Source organism: Rhipicephalus microplus, chromosome X (assembly GCF_043290135.1).
Source record: "Rhipicephalus microplus isolate Deutch F79 chromosome X, USDA_Rmic, whole genome shotgun sequence".
Lineage (NCBI taxonomy): Eukaryota > Metazoa > Arthropoda > Arachnida > Ixodida > Ixodidae > Rhipicephalus > Rhipicephalus microplus.
This window is the reverse complement of record NC_134710.1, coordinates 212,931,452-212,951,831: the sequence shown is the minus strand read 5'-3', so window position 1 is coordinate 212,951,831 and position 20,380 is coordinate 212,931,452. Positions and strand designations below refer to the sequence as shown.

Below are 20,380 nucleotides of genomic sequence, written 5' to 3'. Positions count from 1 at the left end.
AACTAAATGAATATTCAGTTTTGTTAATATTGTTTAAAGTTGTGTACAACGTCGACAAAATTTTTTTCAAGCCTTTCAGTGCATGCCGTTGTGTTTGTTGTATTAATGTTATAAACTGATCCTCGCGGCACACGTGGCACAAGTACGCAGAATCAACGCCTCCTAGAGTTGCTGTGCCTGCCAATTGAGCACGAAACGCCAGTCATCTTTGGCAGCACTGCCTACGTAGGAATAAGGGATTTTGTACTTGGCCTTTGAGATCGGCAATTTTGGCGTTTGCTACTAATTTTAGAGATTGCCCTGTGTTAAAAAAAGTTGCTTGCTAAATGACAGCGTCACTTGCGTAGATTAAATTATATTTACGTTTACGCCTTCTATGACTTTTTTACGTAATTTTTGTTACATATAAGCTTCAAAAACGTAAGAACCTTTATAAAGACACACCTACTTGAGTAGCGCCACCACTGTAGTTCTGACAACCGCTTTTTCCAAGTGACCGCCGATAATCCGGCAGGCACCAGAAATCTAGGAGACGTTGGCAGTACATGCGACGCGCCTGTTCCAAAATGCGCTAGTCTGAAACTTCCCAAACGGAAATATCACATCGTACGGTTTTCTTGCTTGTACCACCATGCTTGTCAAGTTCTATTTGCGCTAGTTCTGCAAGTCATCTGTCCGGTATGTACACTTTGCGAAGCACGGTGAAAGTCGTTTGCGAGTCGCGGCCTTCCGTAAACGATAGTTATAGCGCGAAAACGAAACGACGACACAGAGACAAGAAGGACACGAATCACGCCTTCTTGTCTCTGTGTCGTCGTTTTGTTCTCGCGCTATAACTATCGTCATGCCATACCAACTAGCCCAAGCTGCCACACTTCTTCCGTAAACGTTTATTACTTTTAAAACGTGTTTTCCAAAGACCTTCACTAATAGCTAGCGGTTCTCCGGCGTCTACTCCTAGCAAGACGCCAATGAATTCTCATCTAGAAAACCGCCACCACTGTGCCTTGCCTCAGTTCTAGGACTCCCATCCGGCCTGTAGGGTTTTTCCCACCCCTAGATGAGTAACTTTTACCGCATATCTGCTGCTATCGTTTTGCAGCCTATCAAAAAAAAAAAGAGAAAAACTGGCAAACGGATGTGTACTATGTTCATGTTAATATAGACAAATGCTAGACATTTATGCATATTACAAGACAATTATGATTACAATGCGATTTCGTTTCTCTCGGAGAAAACTTTCTACAGATTCGTTTTTTTTTCTTTGTAATTAAGATTAGTAGCGCCCGCGTACATTTATAACTGAACATTAATATGAAGACATTTAAAACGCTGCAAATGCAGAATTTTTCGCACTAAACTGCATCGAAAAGGGACAGTGATTACTCGAAAAGTAACACTTTCCGACTTGGGAAAACATTTTTATTGTTTTTTTTTTAGTTTAGATATCAGAGTTAACATTCGAACAGTAGTTCCATCCACTATCTATTAGCTGATAATGGTCACATCGGATCGGAGGCTACCAGATTGCAATGCGAGGTCAACAACACGAAGCACAAGAATTAACACAGCATCTCAGTTTGTTTTTTTTAAACCTAATTGAAATTGATTCCACATATGCAGGTTTGTCCTACATTATGTAGCTGTGCTGAGACTATCACAAGTTTGTGTTTAAACCATAGGTGTACGCAGGGTTCCCTTTCAAGGGGGGAAAGGGGCGAAGTTGGTGGCAGTGCCCTCAGGGTCCCCTCCGAGGATGTCTATGCCGTTATGGAGTCGGTCGCTCACGCAAACTTCAAAATTAATTTAAACTACCTGCTATATTTCCTGTTGATATACGAATGTTCACGAGAATCGACCCCGCACGCTATCTCGGCCCCGAAACTTTGTGTCAGTAGCCGTTAAAGCTAGCCTTATGGCATTGATGCCTTGTGTAAGTTTAGCACACAAAACTGTACATGCAGCATGCCTGAAAGAAGTGTGGGGCAGGGAATAAGCCTGCTTTGTTTCTCTTGAGCTTCCTGTTCTCCTCTTTCTTTTTTTTTCTTTTTTCAGTTTGTTCTGCCTTTATTTCCCCTCTATTTTTAAATCTATTTTTCTTGCCCTTTATGTTTTTCTTCCTATTTCTTCCTTTTCTATTTCTGTTTCTTACTTGCTTCATATTTCCTATTTTTGATATGGTTTTGCTTGCATTACACCAAGCGACGACCGCCCAGGCCCCTAAAGTGCTTCACACTAGAAAGCATCTTCGGGCTGCGTAATTTCCCGCTATCATGTACGGCAGCATGCCACGCGCATGTCAATTTTATAGTGATTCGCACGCTTTATCTCCTCGCGCATGTAAGTGTATGCATTACGCATGATCGAATGCTACATGTCCATTTATGTTCGAGCACTTGCTAGATTTTACGTGCCATTATATATTTATCATTCTAAACGTCAACTAAAACGGTTCTGAAAGGCAGAAAGTTCTGCGATGCCTCTGATGTTGAGAGCACGTTTATGTGACATCATTTGCGACGTCTACTTTTTGTCTAAGAGAGAAGTGCATACGATCCTGATAATACGTAGGCTCTCTAAACTATCAAGATGGCACATTATGGGAATGTCGATTTGATGTTATCGATAGATGTAGACGTATGGATCTTATTTCTTTGTTGACAGGATACCAGTGGTTCATTGGGCTAATATGACACATTTTTCAAATTTAACTTTATTGCTTTTCTTGTGGAGAAGCAGGGTAACTGTGAAGTTGTTTTTATTGTAGATGTTGGCTAAGGCTATTCACATATGCTTCATATGTTTTTTGACGCCCGCTGGTATCTCTGTTGACGACTGCTGGTAACTCTGTTGAGTCGAACGCGGTATAATTTTGTAGTATATGCAAGCAGCAGATTTTCGAATTCCAGTGATCTCTTGAAGAGAACCCTTTTCAGCTCAGAATGTTTTTTTTGTTTTGTTTGACTTTAACTTTGCAAATATTTGAAACAGGATGAGAAGAAACTTTTTTTTCTTGTGTATGTATTACTGTTATCTTGTTTTTCTAGCTCACTGGTACACTTCAATACATGGCATGCAGAGTCACAATAAATCTTTATTATGAATCCCCTCAATCTTTAATCAAATCAATTGTTATGAGGTCGCATCTCCAGTAACTCTCCTGTACGTTATTTGTTGCATGCATCCTTATTAACCTCATCAGTAGCTACCTGTGGAACTGCATTGTTCCAATCGACTTGGATTTCAATCAAGATTGGATGACCATCCTTCTCAAGTTTTAAAACGAATCTGTATAACACAGTTTTTTGTTCTTGACAAGCTTTGATAGTTCGAAAACTTATCTTCAGCCTAATGATGTAATATATGCCTTTGTCTTCTTTGTTTTTTTATAGAGTGCCTTCTGTTTTAAAGAAAGGTTGCTCACTTCTTGTTTTGTTTTACCTTCCATTTCACTTTCTGCTTCCAAAATCGGTTTAATTATGTTCTCCTCATTTCCTTCATACTTCCTTCTTGTTTGAAAGCACTGTTTGTGTCCTTGAGAGCATTCCTAAATTCCCTTTGTTTTACCCTCACTGTAACTGTGTTAACCTGTTCTGTTGTATTTTTTTTTGCATGTTTTCGTAAGGTCATCCTCAGTAAACTGTGATCACTATGCTTCATCATGCCAATTACTCTTTTGTTCTGCATGATGCCTGGGCATGATCGTCACACATAGTTAAATCTGTTTTATTTTTCGCTTTTACATTGAGCCTCTCCATGTCCACTTTTCATTTCTATAATTCCTCAAAAAGGTATTCATTAGATACAAAGTACCGCTTATTTCGGCATCTCCCCTGTTTTATTTTAGCATCTCTCCTGCTTTTGATACCAACATTACCAACTGCTTATTATTCTTTCCCTTGTCTTCATACTGTTCCATTCAAGTTTTCAATGACTGTGGCACATTGGGCTTGTGCCTTTTTTATTGCCAATAGAAAATTCTCATGAACTGGTCTACATCTGTGGCTGCGCACACCTATACCTGCATCCATGCATGCCTAATTTAGTGGGGCCCTGAAGAATAAACTTACTGATGTTCAATTTCCTGTTAACAGCCCTAGGTTTTTTAATTCCTTGACCTCAGGTGAACCTGATAATCACTGCATATTGTAATTCATTGAGGGTCTGTCTCTCTGTTGTTTTATTTTCAGTATCAAAGCGCGAACAGTGCCTTGTCGTATCAAGAAGAACTCTATTTGTGAATACGTTATTTGCTTTCAGTACAAGCTAGGCATTCAAGTTGTGCCGTGGAGCCCATGCTGTCCCACTTTATGAGCAGAAGTCTTGGGCTGCTGGTCCATTGACGGGAATGAGTGAGTGAAACGAGTTCTAAGGTTTTTGGAAAAACATGCTTTTTATATCTTCTACTGTCCTCTCTCAGTGCTCTTGGTAAAGTGTAGTAATGCATCATGAATATGACATCCACAATTACTTCCTTCCACCCGAAATTTTTATGATTCTGTCCCATATGGCGCGTTTCCAATACAAGAATTGCCATTCTGTCAACGCCCTGACAATTTGGTCCAGAATAGATGAGATTGAACTCCGTGGACAGGTATTGAAAAAAAAAATATAGAGTTAATAATTTATTGGTCTTTGCCTTTTTAAATTGGCATAGAGATCTACAGAATCACATTAATTGGAGTCATGTCTAATTTGAACAAGTTCCTTTAGAAGAAATATTGCTGCAGTTAAGAAACAGAACTAACATATTTGATTATTCTGCTGTTTTATAAAAACTTGTAATTGTGCCAAGTTTTATTTGCTCTAATTCTATAGAAGTTATTTACTCTATTTACCCAATTTAATAGAAAAATTGCACAATATGCTAAAATAAAAAATGTCCCATTTCAATGTGGAAAAATTTCTGGTTCAATACTCTAGCTGGAAATGGTCCTTTTTTTCCTCTAGCAGGCCCAAATGGGAAATGTTTGTTGAGATTTTGCTTGGTTATAAACCTTATTCAAAAGATACAGGACTATTGACTGAATCGATTCTAGGCATGTTCTGAATAATTGTTTCATAATTCACCTTCAAATTTTGGTACAAAGAATTTATGTTTTATTGCGTGTATATCAATGCATGAAAAACCAACTTTCACCTTTCTTAGGCATCACTGTCTAGACCAGTACAGCCACCGCCACGTCTGTGTAGAGCAGGCAAGCAGCCGGTTTTCGCTCTGTGGAGCAAAACTTTGAGGCAGTATCAGGCTCTGATGTGGTCAGCCTCACAACTAGGACACGAACGCTCCTGGCACCCCAGGTGAAAATCTGTAACTGGGAATCTAACTGGTTTCAACTGGTCCCAGTTGAACTGGTTTAAGGAACACTTTTCCAGTTGGGAATTTTTCCCAGTTGGGAATCTATTCCCAGTTGGGAATCTATTCCCAGTTGGCAACTGGGACCAGTTGGGAACCTATTCCCAGTTGGCAACTGGGACCAGTTGAGAATGCATTCCCAGTTGACAACTGGGACCAGTTAGAACGCATTCCCAGTTGAGATGTTCTTAACTTTGAACGTGCAAATGAGCATTCTAAGCACATGAAAGACTCCAAAGGACTTATGTTGAGTGTATATGAGACGATTCTATTTATTAATGCAGAAAAAACATTGCACAGCCCTAGTCTTTGGTCTTCGTTGGGTTATCTATGGATTGAATGCATTTCGCAGTACATTTACTGTGGAGGTTTTCGTCGCTCTGCCTTGATGCAATCCTGAATTTTTTCAGTTAGTATGCTGGTCAAGTTTCGGGCTGCAATGGACGAGTCGGCGCCTGTCACATGCGACCAATGGTTGAGTGTTTCTGTAAAAGAACAGGTGACATGTTACGTGCACTTCTCAGGATAGATTTAGCACATATACACAGCAGACCAACCTTCCAGAACCGCGACCTTTTCAGGTGTCAGCGCAGGCTTTGCAACCTCGCCGAGGTTCCTTCTTCCTGGAGCTACGCCACCTTTAACACTGCGTGACGCTAGCCCTTTCTGGGACCATATGGCTTGTGCCGTTTCCTTCACCACCAGCCTTGCCTTCTTGTGAGACAGAATTCTTTTTGCCTGAATAGGCGTCAGGCAGATGCCCTTTTGAAGATGAAACTGTAAATATCAAGGAAGAGAGCGATGCAACATCTTGTTCCTGTAATTATTATTGGCTGACAAAGAAGTTCAACTTAGCAGGCGTACAAATATTGAATAGCAAAAATTTTATTATTACAAGTTTTTGTGCAATATAATTTTTTTCTGAATGTGGTAATGAGCATGGTTTCTTTTTTTGTTTACTTGACTTGTGAAACAGGTTGTGTGGGGAAGGGGGGGGGGCAGCCTTGCATCACTGCAGTTTATTGTATGCTTACCAGCTGGTGAGCACCGGACTATGTAAGAGATTTGAAATGCTCCTTGGCTTTGCCACCGCACGCTATCGGATATTCACGTGAGAGAGGAGGCATTTTCGCGCCACTTTGGCAAAAAGACAGCAGCGGTCTAGATACAGGTACTTTAAACAATATTTTTGGTAGCCCTGTATTTAATTTTTTGTTAGCAGACATACACACCAGATGTCAACCTATATATGATGATTAATGCATACTACAATTTAGGGCATATGTAATTATTACATGTTCCATAATGTAGGTGTTGCCGACTTTCAGTATTTGAGAATTTGAAGAGCACATATTCAATTCACGAATTAAAATATTCGCAGGGCCACTATTCGATTTGTATTCGGATATGCACATGCTTTTGCCACCTCATATAGTGTTTCTAAATGTCCAAATTATCTGTGGTATTGGTAATATATCTAGCTACCGAAATTGACAAGGGCAAGTATACAAGCCACCTGTACTTTCTAGAAGCTAAAATGTAACATGTACTGCAGAAGATTTCACAAACTTACCAACAACTGCTGCTGTTTTGCACCACTGTCATTGGCAACATGCCAAGTAGCTGCACATCGTTATTGTGGAGGCACCTCTGAGCTGTTCGGCAGGCAGTTTGTTTCACACGGCTTATAATAATATCATGGGTTTCATGTCCCAAAATCACATGATTATACGGGATGTCAATGTGAAGGGATCTGCAAATTTTGAATATAGTGTGTTCTGTCCTCAATAGGAGTATTATATTAGAAAAGAGGCTGTGTGCACAAAGATAATAGTAAATCATGGTCACTAAGATTACAAATGAGTGCTGTAACTAAATCAGTGCTGTGAAGCTAGATGTAAGTATAATGTAATGAAGTGACAATTAGTTGGGATGCAATCACTCAATTTACTGAATGTAAACACATTTAATTCAAGCTACCATAGTTGCTGGTGTGAACATATAACATGCTACAATTTATGTTGGCATCTACAGTATAGATTTGAAATTATTTACTTTTTGACCATTTGCATCAATCATGTTCAAAGAATGCAACATTATGCTAATTTCATTGTGTGCTTGAACTTCACAGGTAAAGTGCAAAATATATACTCACAGAGCCATCTTCTAAATATGAAAAACATTTCCCTGAAAAAAGATGTTGCAAATTTGTGAAACATGGAAATTCAGTAGTTTCCTACAATAGAAGCACACAAGTAAAAAAGCCTACTTGGACTAGGCAGGTCATCAGATTCTTTTGCTGCACATGCTGGAAACACAAGGAGCAAAGCTAAATGTTTACACAAATACTACACATAAGCCTGTAACTCACCAGTCATCGAAGTGGGAGGTTCCTCTATGAAGTCTGCATAAATATTTTGCATTGTTATAATTACACGTAAGCAATACAATAGAAATAAACCTAAAGCCTTACCATCAATGGCACTTCGTGAGTGTAGACTGCCAGCATCTGGTGTGAAAAAGCCAAAATTTAGATCTCACAGGAATAGACAAACATCCTCCAACTTACTCGGTGACCCAGGCACAGTCTCTTGAATGGACTTTACTGCATTTTTTTGCAATTTTAAAATCAGTTACAAAGGCTGTATTGAGAAAATAATCTAGCCTCTTGCAATTTTTGGCATGCATCATTTTACTTCATTTATGCATGCAAAAAAATCAGATCTGTGTGCATAGTACACCAATTTACAAAACTTGCTAATTTTATATTTAATACTATTGCACATACAATTCATGCAGTGATGGAAGCAATACATGAACATCCTGGTTACTTGTGTGTTTCATTGTGTCAAATGTCATTTGCTAAGGAAGTGCAACATTGCATTTCCTAGCAAGTCTCAAGGCAAAAGTCATCAAACATGCATGATCCTTTGAATTCTTTCCCAGCAGGAACAAGCTTTGTTGACTCACTGGACTGCAAATAGTATACTGCAAAGTGCTTTAAGTAAATCTGAAAAATAATTAGTGATTATGAAGTAACCGATTATGCATCTTGATCCATTACATGAGAAGGGAATACTGCTTTAAGTACTCTAGCTCAAGAAGTGCTCTTATGCTATATGCTACAGATGATTGTCAATTCTATGTAGTATGAAACTAATAACACTAAATTTAATAACAAAAATGAATATGCACCTAGGTTGCTTGTGGCCTTTGCTGTCTCCTTTCTAGCTTGTACAGTGCAGCTCTCAACGTCAGCCTCTTTGCTGTGCTGCAGGTCTTCAACTGTCAAAATATTCAAGAAATGCTCACTAGCTATGAAATTAACAGGTTGTCATCAACATATAAAAAAACTTTCTCATTTTAAGAACTAAAATCAATATATAATTATTGTACTTACACCTCAGAAATTTTGAGTTTAACAGCACCTGCTGTGAGCTAACTTGTTCTTGCAAGAAGATGTTGTCTTGCCGCAGCTCCTTGCATCTCTTTTTCCAAAATTTGGTTTTTTTCTTCTCTTCTGTTACTTCTGAGCTGGACACGAGAGAGTCATCCGAGCTTGATGATGAACTCAGTCGCGTTTTTTGCTGCGTAAACATTTTTTTTTTTTTGCTTCACTGAAGCTTTTTCACAGTGAAAAGAAGAAAAGAAGTTTAAGGAAATCGGGTATTATATAGTTAATACACGCTCACAGTTTGTTCCGAGTTCTGTCGGAGAGCGTGGCTCATCTGCTTTTTCAAGATCTGCTCGTACCGGTCTTTTTTTGCTGCAGTTCGGTTGACAGCTGTTTTTTTCATTCTTGCAGCCTGCAAATTTTGGATTAGACATACTCCCAATATCTTAAAATAATTCGCACTTCCTTAATAGATTCGAAAAAAAAGAGAAACACCTAAAAAAAAAAAGATTTGCGAATGAACAAGTGCGCACTTACAGTGGCCTTCTTGGTCACAGCTCCTTCAACGTCCGAGCCTTCCTCAACTGCAATTTTAGGGATCGGAATTCTTTTTGGCGATTCCCGAGCTTCTTTCTCTGTGGCTGAAAGTGCAAGTGTGGATATTAGACTAACGCGTAGATCAGGGTAGATGGATGCACTTACCGCCAAGTCGAAGTATCTGGGCTTTATATTCACCCGTGTCGTCACCGTTTGCTTCATCCTCCCAGTGAACGACATACACTGCCTTGCCATCGAAATCCGTCTCGTGCTTCGGATGAAAATCATGGATATCCTCCACTCGCACAACATATCTACGAGTGTCATGTGCATGGTCACTATCTAGAAAGCGAACTAGCGCGAACATTATATCGAACCAAATATGACAGTCAACGGGCTCAGCGCGCACGTGGGTAACGCGGGCCTGACACAAAGTGGATTGTACTCAGCTTGGCCCGGCTTCGCTCAGCTCAACCAACCAAGCCAAAACTGCTTGGCCTGGCCTGAATTTAAGGAATCTTCGATTTGGCTTGCACTAGTTCAGAAAAGTGCAGGTGCAGAAAAAGCGGTGCCAAGCGGTGCAGTGAGCGTGCAGCGCCGGTCGAGCAAGTGCAGGTGCAGCCTCAACCACGCCTCGGCACTAGCCGACACTAGCGCGCGACGGCTACAGCCAAAACGAAGGCGTGAGTTGACGTGAGTGCAGGCCGGAGAACACCTTGTAGTGTAAGCCTAAAATAGCCGCCTCCGCCGCCTTGTCCGATCAATACACGGCCGTGATGGCACTTCTTGTGACTGCGATGGAATTGCTGGACTCGAGCAGCGACGACGATTCCGTCAGCGGTGCCGTTTGCAGTGACTGCGACGATGAGTACGACGATGCGTGCATCTTGGTCGCGTGCGCGTTGGTGCGCGACGATGCCAACCGTGTACCCGGGTACGAAAGCATTATCGGCAGGTACCATGAGTATGAATTCAAGCGCCTCTTCAGGCTGTCCAGGGAGACTTTTGATAGTTTCAGGGCCAAGTTCAAGACTTCAGCCTTCTACCCAAGGGCAGTGCAAGGCCGCCAACAAATCAGTGCCGAAAAAACATGCCTCATAGCGCTTGTGTACCTAGGCTCACAAATATCTATGTACGCCATAGGCGACAAATTCGATGTTACCGAGTCGTCTGTTCATGTTTGTGTGACACGGGTCGTTCACTTCTTACACGCTATTAGCGATGAGATAATTTGCTGGCCTAGTAGCGCGGAAGTGACCCGCATAAAGAACGGCTTCCTCGCCAAAAGTAAAGGCAAGGGCCCAAGAAACACCATCGGCTGTATCGATGGATCACACATCGGGATACTCACTCCAAGCGAATCTACGCAGTCTTACTTCAACCGGAAAAAGTGGCCTTCGATAATCCTGCAAGGAATCTGCGACGACAGGAACAAGTTGCTGAACGTGTTTATTGGGTTTCCAGGTTCGGTTCACGACGCCCGTGTCCTGAGGGAGAGCCCCTTCTTTGCACGCGCAATTCAGGAATGTGAAGACAATTATATACTGGGTGACAGTGCATATCCACTGATGCCATGGCTCATGACCCCATTCAAGGACAATGGAAGTTCTTTTCCTACGTGGAAAAAGAGCTTCAATAAACGACACAGTCAACAACGAGTGCTTATTGAGAACACCTTCGGCCTGCTTAAACAGCGTTTTAGGAGGCTCTACCTTGTTGATGCAAAAAGTGTGCAACAGTGCTGCTATATAGTTATGGCTGCGTGTGTGCTACACAACATGTGCAACGATGAAAGGGACTTCCTTGAGGAACTTGCAACGCTTCCCCAAGAAGAAGATGTGGGCAATGATGAAAGTGAAGGAGATTTTGATTGCAGTCTGCCAGGCTACAGTCAGTCTCTGCGAGAGTTCATTGCAAAGGAACAGTGCTAGAAGTTCATCTTTGCTTCGCGATTTATTCAGTGTGCAAATGTTTTGCGAAGTGGGGTGCCGCGTCTAGAAGCAATGTTTTTTTTTAACAAATTAGATGGAGTAGACACTGCTAGTGTTATAAAAGTTTATTGCCCATATTATAACCCGTCCTTATTTGAGAGTACGTCGATCAACCGATCGAATCGCTGCATGCGCTCATCATGCCGCTTTGCCTTTGCCTCTTCCCATTTTTTTCTTTCCTCCAGTTGTTTCACTGCTGCCTCCTCTTGCTTAGCTCTCGAAGCTTGCATTTTTTCTAATGCCTCCAAGAGCGGCGTGACTTGGGACCTACTCTGGCGCTTCCTTTTTGGCGTTGTGCTGCTCCGAACTTTGGATGCTGTGTTGCACTCGACTGGGACTGCTGCATCTTGAGGTGCTTCAGTGATGCTGGTGCTGTTGAAAGTAATTGTACAGGTGCCATGTCATTTCCAGGCTACAGCACAAATTAAGTAATTTTTACTTACTCTGGACTTGCACTAGGCAGGATTGTTTTTCCAGGCTCCAAGAGCAGCCTTGGATTTACACTATGTTCTTTTTCCAAGACTTCTGCCAGCTCTCTGTAATAGACACTATGAGAATCACTGAAGATATGAAGACACAATCGTAACTTACTCTTCATATTCACAGTTCACACGGTGGTGACCTGAAGAATTGTTGTCTTTTTTTGACTTTTTATATGCTCTGTCCAGCGACTTCCATTTGTTTTCCACTTGTGTGGCAGTCACGTTGCACAAGAACTCCGTATTGATGGCCTCAGCCAACTTCTTCCACAGAAGCCTTCTTGTGCTAAACAAAAAAGCAAAGCACAGTTAGTAGGAAAGAAGGAAGCGACGTAACGTGACCCAAGTCTTGCAGTAGCACATGAACCTTTCCTTAGTACTTCATATGTGTAGCTTTCAGGGATAATTGCTAGGGATGTTCGATTATTCGAAAATTTTGGATAATGAATCAAACAGCACTGTATTCGGTTCCTAAGTCGAATCGAATTGCACATATTCTAAGTAACAAATATTCTTTTAATAATCGGCACTGGCGGGAGAACCCCAAAACAACGAAACAGCTACAAGTCATTCTTTCAATCCCTAATGTGACCTGTACGCAGCCCAAGCTTTTGCAAGACTACCTACACTATATTGATTGTCGAATGAATGCGCTTCTGAAAGCTCCATTCTTGCTCAATTTTTACTGCACTTTAGCTGTATCGCATTTATCAGCTCCTGTCTTCGTCTTGTAATAACCAAAGGTGGGAACTACGAGTGCTTGCAGCTTCACGACTAGCAACAGATACAAGTTTTGCGTTTGCGTAAATTGTTCTTGCAGATGTAAATTTCAACGCCCATTGTTATCCGCTTTTAGTGCGCAGGCCATGTTGTGATGACGGGTTGATCTGCTCCGTTACATATTTAGTTGTATCTGCAATGTTTGGTTGTAAATTGTTTTGTTTTTGTGTCCCAATTTTATTTAAAGTGAGGTGACAAAGTCTCACGTTGATAACGCTAGTCAATGCCGTAGTTGAACCTACAATTACAAAATGTTACGAATATTCTAGTTCCTGCTGCATACGAGATTACCTTAGTTTTCGTAATTGTGGTATTTTGAGTAGATTCAAACTGACTGTAATGGCCTTTGTCGAAAGTTTGTGACTATTTGTTTCAAATAAAATGTTCTGTTCTAAGGCTGTTTTGAAAATGGTCTACTTACTATTCAAACAGTATTCAATTACTATTTGTATTCTATTTGGTGCCATTACTATTTGACTCTTACTTGATTAGGTTCCGAAATTCACTATTCACACACTTCTGATAACTGCGAACGTTCTTTTTGTGCGGGAAGCATTATGTTGGAGAAGTTGAACATTGTGTAAATCACTCTTTTGGATCATAAAGCTTCACTAAGGAGACAGCCATATTCTAACCTGTCTTTGCATTGTAAAACATGCAGCTGCGCAACCTTGTTTGCTGACACGACGGCGCAGTCTAGGTTCAAAGATAGGGTAGCACGTGTCAAGAAGCATATCTCTTTTAACAATGAGCTGCACCATCTTGAAAAGTGGCAGTGCGAGAGAAATGCGGACAGACAGTGAAGACACAAGGACTGCAGGGCGAGACTTGCTAGAGATGTGCCTCAGAATAACAACATGCAATTCCCTCTAGTGCAAATTCTCAAGGCAGCACTACACTTGCAACATGGCTTGAGCTTGGAGGTGCTGCACCTTTTCGGCAAGACAGCGGTTGTGCAATGCCCAACACAAAAGCACCGTCGCTGTTTTTGAAGATCACTTGACTTAATGAAACATTACGAATGCCTTCGTTGTGTATATATGTGCGTGACTATACATACTGTTTGTGTGTATATGTAAACGTATATGTCACAGTCAGGCGCATAGCCAAAATTTTTTTTCAGTGGGGGGGGGCAGTAAAATGTAAATTGCTGGCAGTAAAATGTAGGCAACAATAACCATCGCCATTGTGAACTTCATGCGCCCTTATCTTGTTGGTGCTTGCCTAGAGTGAAACGGAATAATAAAAAGCTGCAAATAATTTTGGACATAGGATGACATACCGAAGTGCCCTGGTTTTTCCCACCAAGTCCTTCATTTCCGAGTATTTGGCGATGAAGAACCTTGTTTTTCGGGCGCTCCAAAGCTCTTCCACATCTTCAGCCGACGCGGCTGCTGCTGGAAATGCGGCTAAAGCCCCATCGCTGTCAACGTCGCCGTCGCAGGCAGGAGAAGGCGTCGGCGGTTGTGCCGGAGGGGGGTCATTTTCACGATTCCCTGCCATGAACCGCAACGTAACGCGCTTGCCGTCTGCAAGGGCGAAAACCAAGATTAAAAATACCGACATAGCATAAGCAATGCTACGAGGCTGTTTGCTGACCGACTACGACTCCTGGCCGCTAACCACGTTTTTTGGCAATGCATGCAGCCTGACTTACCTGATGCCTCATAGACGTAACCGTTGGCGTCCGTCATAAATGACCCGTCGGGATTGTGAAGTGCCTTAACTTCCTTTTGAACGCCCTGAACAACTATTTGCAACGTCGTCTGCTCTGGCCTTGGGGGGACGCCCGCCATGCTGCACTACTCTGCACCTGCTTTGGAGTGCGTGCACGCCGGTACAGAACTCGTCAGGAACTAGGCTTACACCTAGACAAAACGAGGGAGCCAGTGCAGAGGGTGCGACAGAGGGCGCGCGCTGCTCCGGCAAAACGAGGACGAAGGTGCTGCACCCTTTGAACTGGTTCAGCCGGTGCAGCCAAAACGAAGAGACCATTAAACGCGTACAAATTCATAAATAACGTTGTTAAAGAAACGGCCTATATATAAATAAAAAACCTGTAACGTTCGGTGCTAGAAATGCAAATAAAAATATATTACCTATTATTCACTTCATTGCTAAGCCGTTACAAAGCCGACTGAATCCAGATCTCAAGTCGTTTGCATGGCGTTTGCGCTTTCGTGGATCGAAAGATTTCCACTCAAGCGCACGCTAATACATATCGATTTGTATTTTTTTTATTAGACTGAAGGCATTTTACCACAGTTCGAAGTGTACATTCTGTACCGCTAACATGTCCCGGACGCCTAAACGACGGAAGTTATATCTAGAGCCATCCTTCGATGGGAAAGAGCTGCCCAGATCAACGCGGTACAGGGCGTCTCGCCTCGCGACTGACACTAGCCAAGTGGAAAACGTGATGTCTGATGGTAATGCTGCTGCAGATGAACCTGCTGATAATTCGCCAGTTCGCGTCTGGGCAAACGATGAAGTCGACGAGTGCGAAGAGTCGGGACCGAGCGACGATGAGGAAGCCCTGGCAGAGAACGCAAAGGAGGATGATCGTGAAACTGATGGCTCCTTTGACTCCGATTTATCTGCTGAAGACATCGTGACCCTAGTCATGGACTTTGCTGTTAACTTTGGCCTGGCGTGGACACAGGTAGAACACCTGATGAAACTAGTCAGTTTTTTAATGAAAAGAAAGGATCTCCCTGACACGAAGTTTCTGTTTAAGAAATTTGCGGGAGTCTCCACTGATAGCATGGGCTTTCATTTCTATTGTCCCAACTGCATTTGCCTTCTCGGCGAATGTGACGGGGACCTTAAGAAAAGAAAAGAATTCAATGCAACATGTACACAATGCCAACAGTTGTACAGTGGAGATACCCTTACTGCGCAAGGAAGTTTTTTTGTGACCCTTCCCATGGGGCAACAGATTTCTTCAATTCTTTCGTCTCAAGATACTTCCAGGTCACTTAAAAACTCTTTAAATGCACTTGCACATCGTTCACACGCCGCCTCTATGACAGACTTTACAGACGGAAGTTTGTATCTGCACCAAAGAAAAGAACTGGGTCTTGGCGCTATGGACATCACATTGACCATAAACTCGGATGGTAGTCCTGTGTTCAACTCATCCAAGTTTTCGATATGGCCCGTGCAGACGACAATTAATGAGTTGCCGCCCGGATTGCGTTTGAAAAATGTTACTGTTGCTACACTGTGGTATGGACAGTGCCACCCAGACATGACATTGGTGTTGGAGGCATTCACGAAGCAAATGGACTCGCTTACCAGGAGTGGTATCGAGTGGACATGTGATGGAGAGACCTTTCAATCAAAAGTGAGCCACTTCTATTTCATTGCGTAGTCTCCTCCTAGCAAACTTAGATGCATATTGTGTCCTTCCGCAATATTCCTTAACCAAAAACTAAAAAAAGAAACAGCAAAAGAGAAGGCAAATGAAAACTTACTACTGTAGTGATACTAGTTTTTTTTGGCTTCATGAAAAAGCTTTCATTTTAGTCTAATTTAACTGCTATATAACGCTTTAAAAACTGAGCAATGCACGAAATATTCTTGACTTTTGGTGAAGTGCCTGATTTAACTATAATTCTTTTAAAATTATGTTACAACAAATAATGGTACTGCTTTAAAAATACATATTGTCAACACACAAGCATTTGAGCCAAGTTTAATACCACTGTCGCACAGCCACTTGAACTCACAATTGTGCCAGATTCAGATTGACATTCTACACCACGATTAGCCTCATTCTACTGCTTGCACAAAGTAGGCAATCGGGACCGAGAAATCTTATCCCGACCAGACTTGAGTATGATTGAATTTGAAAACCAATATAGCACTGTCCCATTTCTTCATTAAAACTATATTCTTTTTGTTACATTACAGGTCTATTGTTTCGCTGCTGTAGCCGATGCTCCAGCCAGGGCTCTGATGCAGAACACAGTCCAGTATAATGGATACTTTGGGTGTGGCTGGTGTTTGCACCCTGGCAAATGCATTGAAGGTAAGCAAACTGACTTGTGTACAAAAATATCTGACAGACTACATCCTGGATATCAGCTTCACAATCACTATTTTGTTACTGAAATTTGGTTTGTGCATTATTATTACATCCTACTTAATTTTATTTTCACGCATTCTTTTCTTAAAGTATTTTTGTCACACTAAAAGTTAACGTGCATTCAAGACATGCTAGCCTTCTTCTTTACTTTACAAACTTCTAGAAAGCTTCATGTGGCCTTCACATCTGTATGCATTATTACAGCAGTTAGGAGTACCTGACATTTGCAGGAATATTATTACCAGTTAGAAAAATCTAGTATTCATTGCTGCAAAGGTTTTTTTGCCCACCCTCCCGAGTTTTGTATTTAATTTGTTTCTATCATTTTTATTTTGCAGGAACAGTCAAGTACCCTATAAGCGCTGAAGCTCCACCCGACAGGACTAAAGAAGGGATGATGCAAGACATGGCTGAAGTGCACAGGACTGGTGTTAATGTGCGAGGAGTTAAAGGGCCTTCCCCATTAATTAATTTGGTGGGGTTTGACATTGTGTGGGGCTTCACGCCTGATTATATGCATGGGGTTTTACTTGGTGTCACACGCCAGTTTATGGAGCTGTGGATGTCTGGTGTAGGCGCTCCATATTATATAGGGTCGCCACAGTTGATTAGGATGGTTGACGAAAGGCTTTGTGCCATTAAGCCTCCTCAATGCATCACGCGCCTGCCAAGATCTGTTGAACTGAGAAAGTTTTGGAAGGCAAGCGAGTGGCAACAGTGGCTGTTGTATTACAGCCTTGTTTGTGTTCACAGAATCTTGCCTGGCAAGTACCACAAACACTTTAGCTTGCTGGTGAAAGCTGTATACCTCCTACTTGGAGATACTGTCTCAGCCAAAGACATCAGGGATAGTACTGAGTGTCTTGTGCAATTTGTTATTCAAGTCCAAGTTCTCTACTCTAAGAAGGAAATGACTTCGAATGTACACTTGTTGTTGCACCTTGCAAAAAGTGTTACAATGCAAGGGCCACTCTGGGCACACTCTTGCTTTGTCTTTGAGGCGGGCTTAGGAAAGATTAAAAAGCTCGTCACTTCCGCTAAAGGAGTGCCTCACCAAGTGATGAGCAGAGTGCTTATGGCCAGCAAAGTTGGCGCACACAATGCAGCCGCTAGTGAGCAAGTTAAGAATTTCTTGTGCTCTGATTTGTGCAACAAAGAAGAGTCGCTGGCCCTTTTGGGAAAACCAAGAGCTGTCAGTGAGTCCATTCATAGAATTATTGAAGCGCAAGTCCCACACCAAATCACAGGGCCTGTTGAGGAATATGATAGAGTTCGCATCTCTGGACGCATGTTCCACAGCGAACAATATCAAAGGCCTCAAAAAACTAACTGCACAGCTGTACGACTGCGAGACAATATGCATGCTAAGATCCAGCATATTGTGTCAGTTAGCTGCAGTGACAGAAAAAGGATTTATTTTGTGTCTAACAGCTATGTTAGTTCTCTGTGTTTCGGCACAACACACATTTCATGTGTTCAGAAGTGGGTGGCACAGAATGTCGTCGAAGTGGACAGGCAGGCAGCTCCATGCCTGTGGATTGACTGGAACGAAAGGCAATTTTTTTGTAATCTTGCCAATCGTTTCCCATAAAAAGATTACCTGATTTTTGTTTGCATTTAGCTTTTTGGAAAATTTTAAAGGTGTCATGTTATACTTTTTATGATAAGTGTGAACGCACTCGGAGTTGCATGTAACTGACATGCTACACATTTAACTACTGCCTTGCTCATGCCATGCCAGCATGTCCAACATTCCCTATTATTTTAGGTTGTTCTTATAAGAATGTGGGCTCAACTCGGTTCTTATGGGGACCATTTCAAAGGCACTTGCACATTTTCCAGGCGAACCCAATGATTAAATTCACTACTACTGTTCTCAAAATAGTACTCAAGCAATCCCTTTTGCTTGTATTATTATATGGGTTTAATCGTGTAACCTTTGGTTATGTTCCTTTGGATGAATGTACTTGTATGAATAAACCTTTCGTGCTGTTCAGCCACATGCAATAAGTCACAAGCCATTTGCTTCTAATATAGTTGTGTCTGCAGCATGTCGGCAGTAGTCTCAGTTGGGATAACTGTCGGCACTACCCCACATTTAGTTGTTGCACGGAAGTAACCGCTGTACTGCACACAAGACTATTATGCTCCAACAAGATGATAATATTAATACTCGGGCGTCAATCAGGCCGTGATGGATGTAAAAAGATTGACAACAGCTGTTTGATATTAGTTCAATGTAATTATGCTAAAGCGTACGACTGAGTGCACTGTGTTGCTCAATTTCGATATGAAATATTTCACAATAATAGGATTTTCAAAAATACGAGATTAAGTAAAACTGTTCAGATTATTCTAATATCGAGGTAAACAATGTAAAGAGGCTGACATCTAAAGAAGAAAAAATAATTCATTTATAAACCACAACTCACCATTTGCAAGATGACAGTTACTCATTGTAATCTATTCTAATACTGGTCCTTTAAAGTACTACTAGGCTGGTAATACAGTACCCTACAATGAGTAGGACAAAAAACCTATGGATAAAACCAATTCCTTCAAGTGCAGCAGTGTGTCACATACATCTAGTTCAATTTTTTTCTGTTCTTTCACTGTAACGATTCATAAAACCAAAAAAAACTGGCAGCATTTCTATTTAGGGCACAACTTGGACCATTTTCTTCCAATTGAATTGCTTATGGTTTTCAGCTGGGCACTGCTTCCAGTTCAAGGGCATGCTCATGAAATTCCTGTGGTCCCTGTGGGTGGCCAGTTGAGTTGGGACATGTTGGTAACTGGAATCAACTGGGACCAGTTGCTAACTGGAACCAGTTTCAACTGGGACCAATTAGTTCCCAACTGGGACCAGTTGCTAACTGGGACCACTTGCAACTGGAATCAACTGGTACCAGTTAGTTCCCAACTGGGACCAGTTGCTAACTGGAACCAGTTGCAACTGGCATCAACTGGGACCAGTTAGTTCCCAACTGGGACCAGTTGCTAACTGGAACCAGTTGCAACTGGCATCAACTGGGACCAGTTAGTTCCCAACTGGGACCAGTTGATACCAGTTAATACCAGTTGAAACCAGTTAGATTCCCAGTTACAGATTTTCACTAGGGACATCAATTTAGAGCCAGAAACTGTGTCAAGTTTTCGCACGGTGGAGCAAAAACTGGCTGTTGGCGTGTTCTACATAGATGTGGCCGCAGCTGTACATAAAGCTTCCGCACAAGCTGAAAGCTTGTATGTCTTTGTGTGCCTCCACGTATTTTTATACATCGCAAATATTTTGCAAGCGCTCTCACTCCACAAATGACATGAGTGCAATTTACAGCAGGGCACATGCATGGATGCTGAAGTCGTTAGTTTATAGAATTGTGTGTGCATTTCAATGAAGTTAGGGAAGGGGCTCTATTTCGCAACACTGTATGAAATTAGTGGTTAGGCATGGATATCATGGTACGCATAATTTATCAAGAGATGGCAGATGCAATTTCCTTGCTTACACGTACAGTCGGTTAAAACAATAAAACTCTACATAGTCCCTTTAGTAAATTCAAATACATAGCACCAACCCGTCTGCTTGCATAGGGAATCAAAATGAGTTGGAACTGAAGTTTGAATTTTTAGCTCTTGACTTCCTTTAAGAAAATACACAAATGCATATGACCACACAAATTTGTTCATTTTCACCTAAATTTAGCTGGATACAGCAGGCTTAATTTTTTGATAGTATAGCGCAGTTGCAAG

At 41.7% G+C, this 20,380-nt stretch overlaps 2 protein-coding genes and 1 long non-coding RNA gene across 11 annotated transcripts in view; 2 read left to right on the top strand and 1 right to left on the bottom strand.

Moving 5' to 3' along the window:
- The first annotated feature begins 523 nt into the window (after nucleotides 1-523).
- The window catches only part of LOC142775957 (uncharacterized), a 68,014-nt gene continuing 48,157 nt past the window's right edge, over nucleotides 524-20,380 (top strand). The window contains exons 1-2 of the long non-coding RNA XR_012887180.1: nucleotides 524-678; nucleotides 4,261-4,352. This is a non-coding gene — a long non-coding RNA (uncharacterized LOC142775957). The remainder of the gene's footprint in view (nucleotides 679-4,260; nucleotides 4,353-20,380) is intronic.
- LOC142761769 (uncharacterized) lies at nucleotides 5,599-9,789 on the bottom strand. Of its 9 annotated transcripts, XM_075878568.1 has the most exons (11): nucleotides 9,453-9,776; nucleotides 9,288-9,391; nucleotides 8,757-9,162; nucleotides 8,552-8,641; nucleotides 7,926-7,961; nucleotides 7,830-7,865; nucleotides 7,728-7,760; nucleotides 7,626-7,664; nucleotides 7,512-7,543; nucleotides 5,914-6,133; nucleotides 5,599-5,841 (listed from the first exon to the last, which is right to left on the bottom strand). In XM_075878568.1, exons 3-11 carry the CDS (start codon nucleotides 8,953-8,955, stop codon nucleotides 5,714-5,716), a joined length of 813 nt encoding a protein of 270 aa, XP_075734683.1. In that variant the 5' UTR covers nucleotides 8,956-9,162; nucleotides 9,288-9,391; nucleotides 9,453-9,776; the 3' UTR covers nucleotides 5,599-5,713. The 9 variants fall into 9 exon arrangements, with proteins under 9 accessions (XP_075734683.1, XP_075734679.1, XP_075734685.1 ...); XM_075878564.1 differs by having other exon boundaries at nucleotides 7,728-7,865; nucleotides 9,453-9,778; XM_075878570.1 differs by lacking the exon at nucleotides 7,626-7,664.
- LOC119160751 (uncharacterized) lies at nucleotides 14,573-18,629 on the top strand. The gene is made up of 3 exons (XM_037412969.2): nucleotides 14,573-15,883; nucleotides 16,453-16,570; nucleotides 16,966-18,629. Exons 1-3 carry the CDS (start codon nucleotides 14,831-14,833, stop codon nucleotides 18,216-18,218), a joined length of 2,424 nt encoding a protein of 807 aa, XP_037268866.2. The 5' UTR covers nucleotides 14,573-14,830; the 3' UTR covers nucleotides 18,219-18,629.

What these genes read in the sequence shown, in the direction of transcription:
- LOC142761769 (XM_075878565.1), bottom strand. Translation starts at nt 8,955, where the DNA reads ATGTTTACGCAGCAAAAAACGCGACTGAGTTCATCATCAAGCTCGGAT. An exon ending in GACTGTGCCTGGGTCACCGA is followed by an intron (nt 7,866 to 7,925) that starts GTAAGTTGGAGG and finishes TTTTCACACCAG; the next exon opens with ATGCTGGCAGTCTACACTCA. An exon ending in AAAGGTCGCGGTTCTGGAAG is followed by an intron (nt 5,842 to 5,913) that starts GTTGGTCTGCTG and finishes GTTCTTTTACAG; the next exon opens with AAACACTCAACCATTGGTCG.
- LOC119160751 (XM_037412969.2), top strand. Translation starts at nt 14,831, where the DNA reads ATGTCCCGGACGCCTAAACGACGGAAGTTATATCTAGAGCCATCCTTC. An exon ending in GAGAGACCTTTCAATCAAAA is followed by an intron (nt 15,884 to 16,452) that starts GTGAGCCACTTC and finishes GTTACATTACAG; the next exon opens with GTCTATTGTTTCGCTGCTGT. An exon ending in CCCTGGCAAATGCATTGAAG is followed by an intron (nt 16,571 to 16,965) that starts GTAAGCAAACTG and finishes TTTATTTTGCAG; the next exon opens with GAACAGTCAAGTACCCTATA.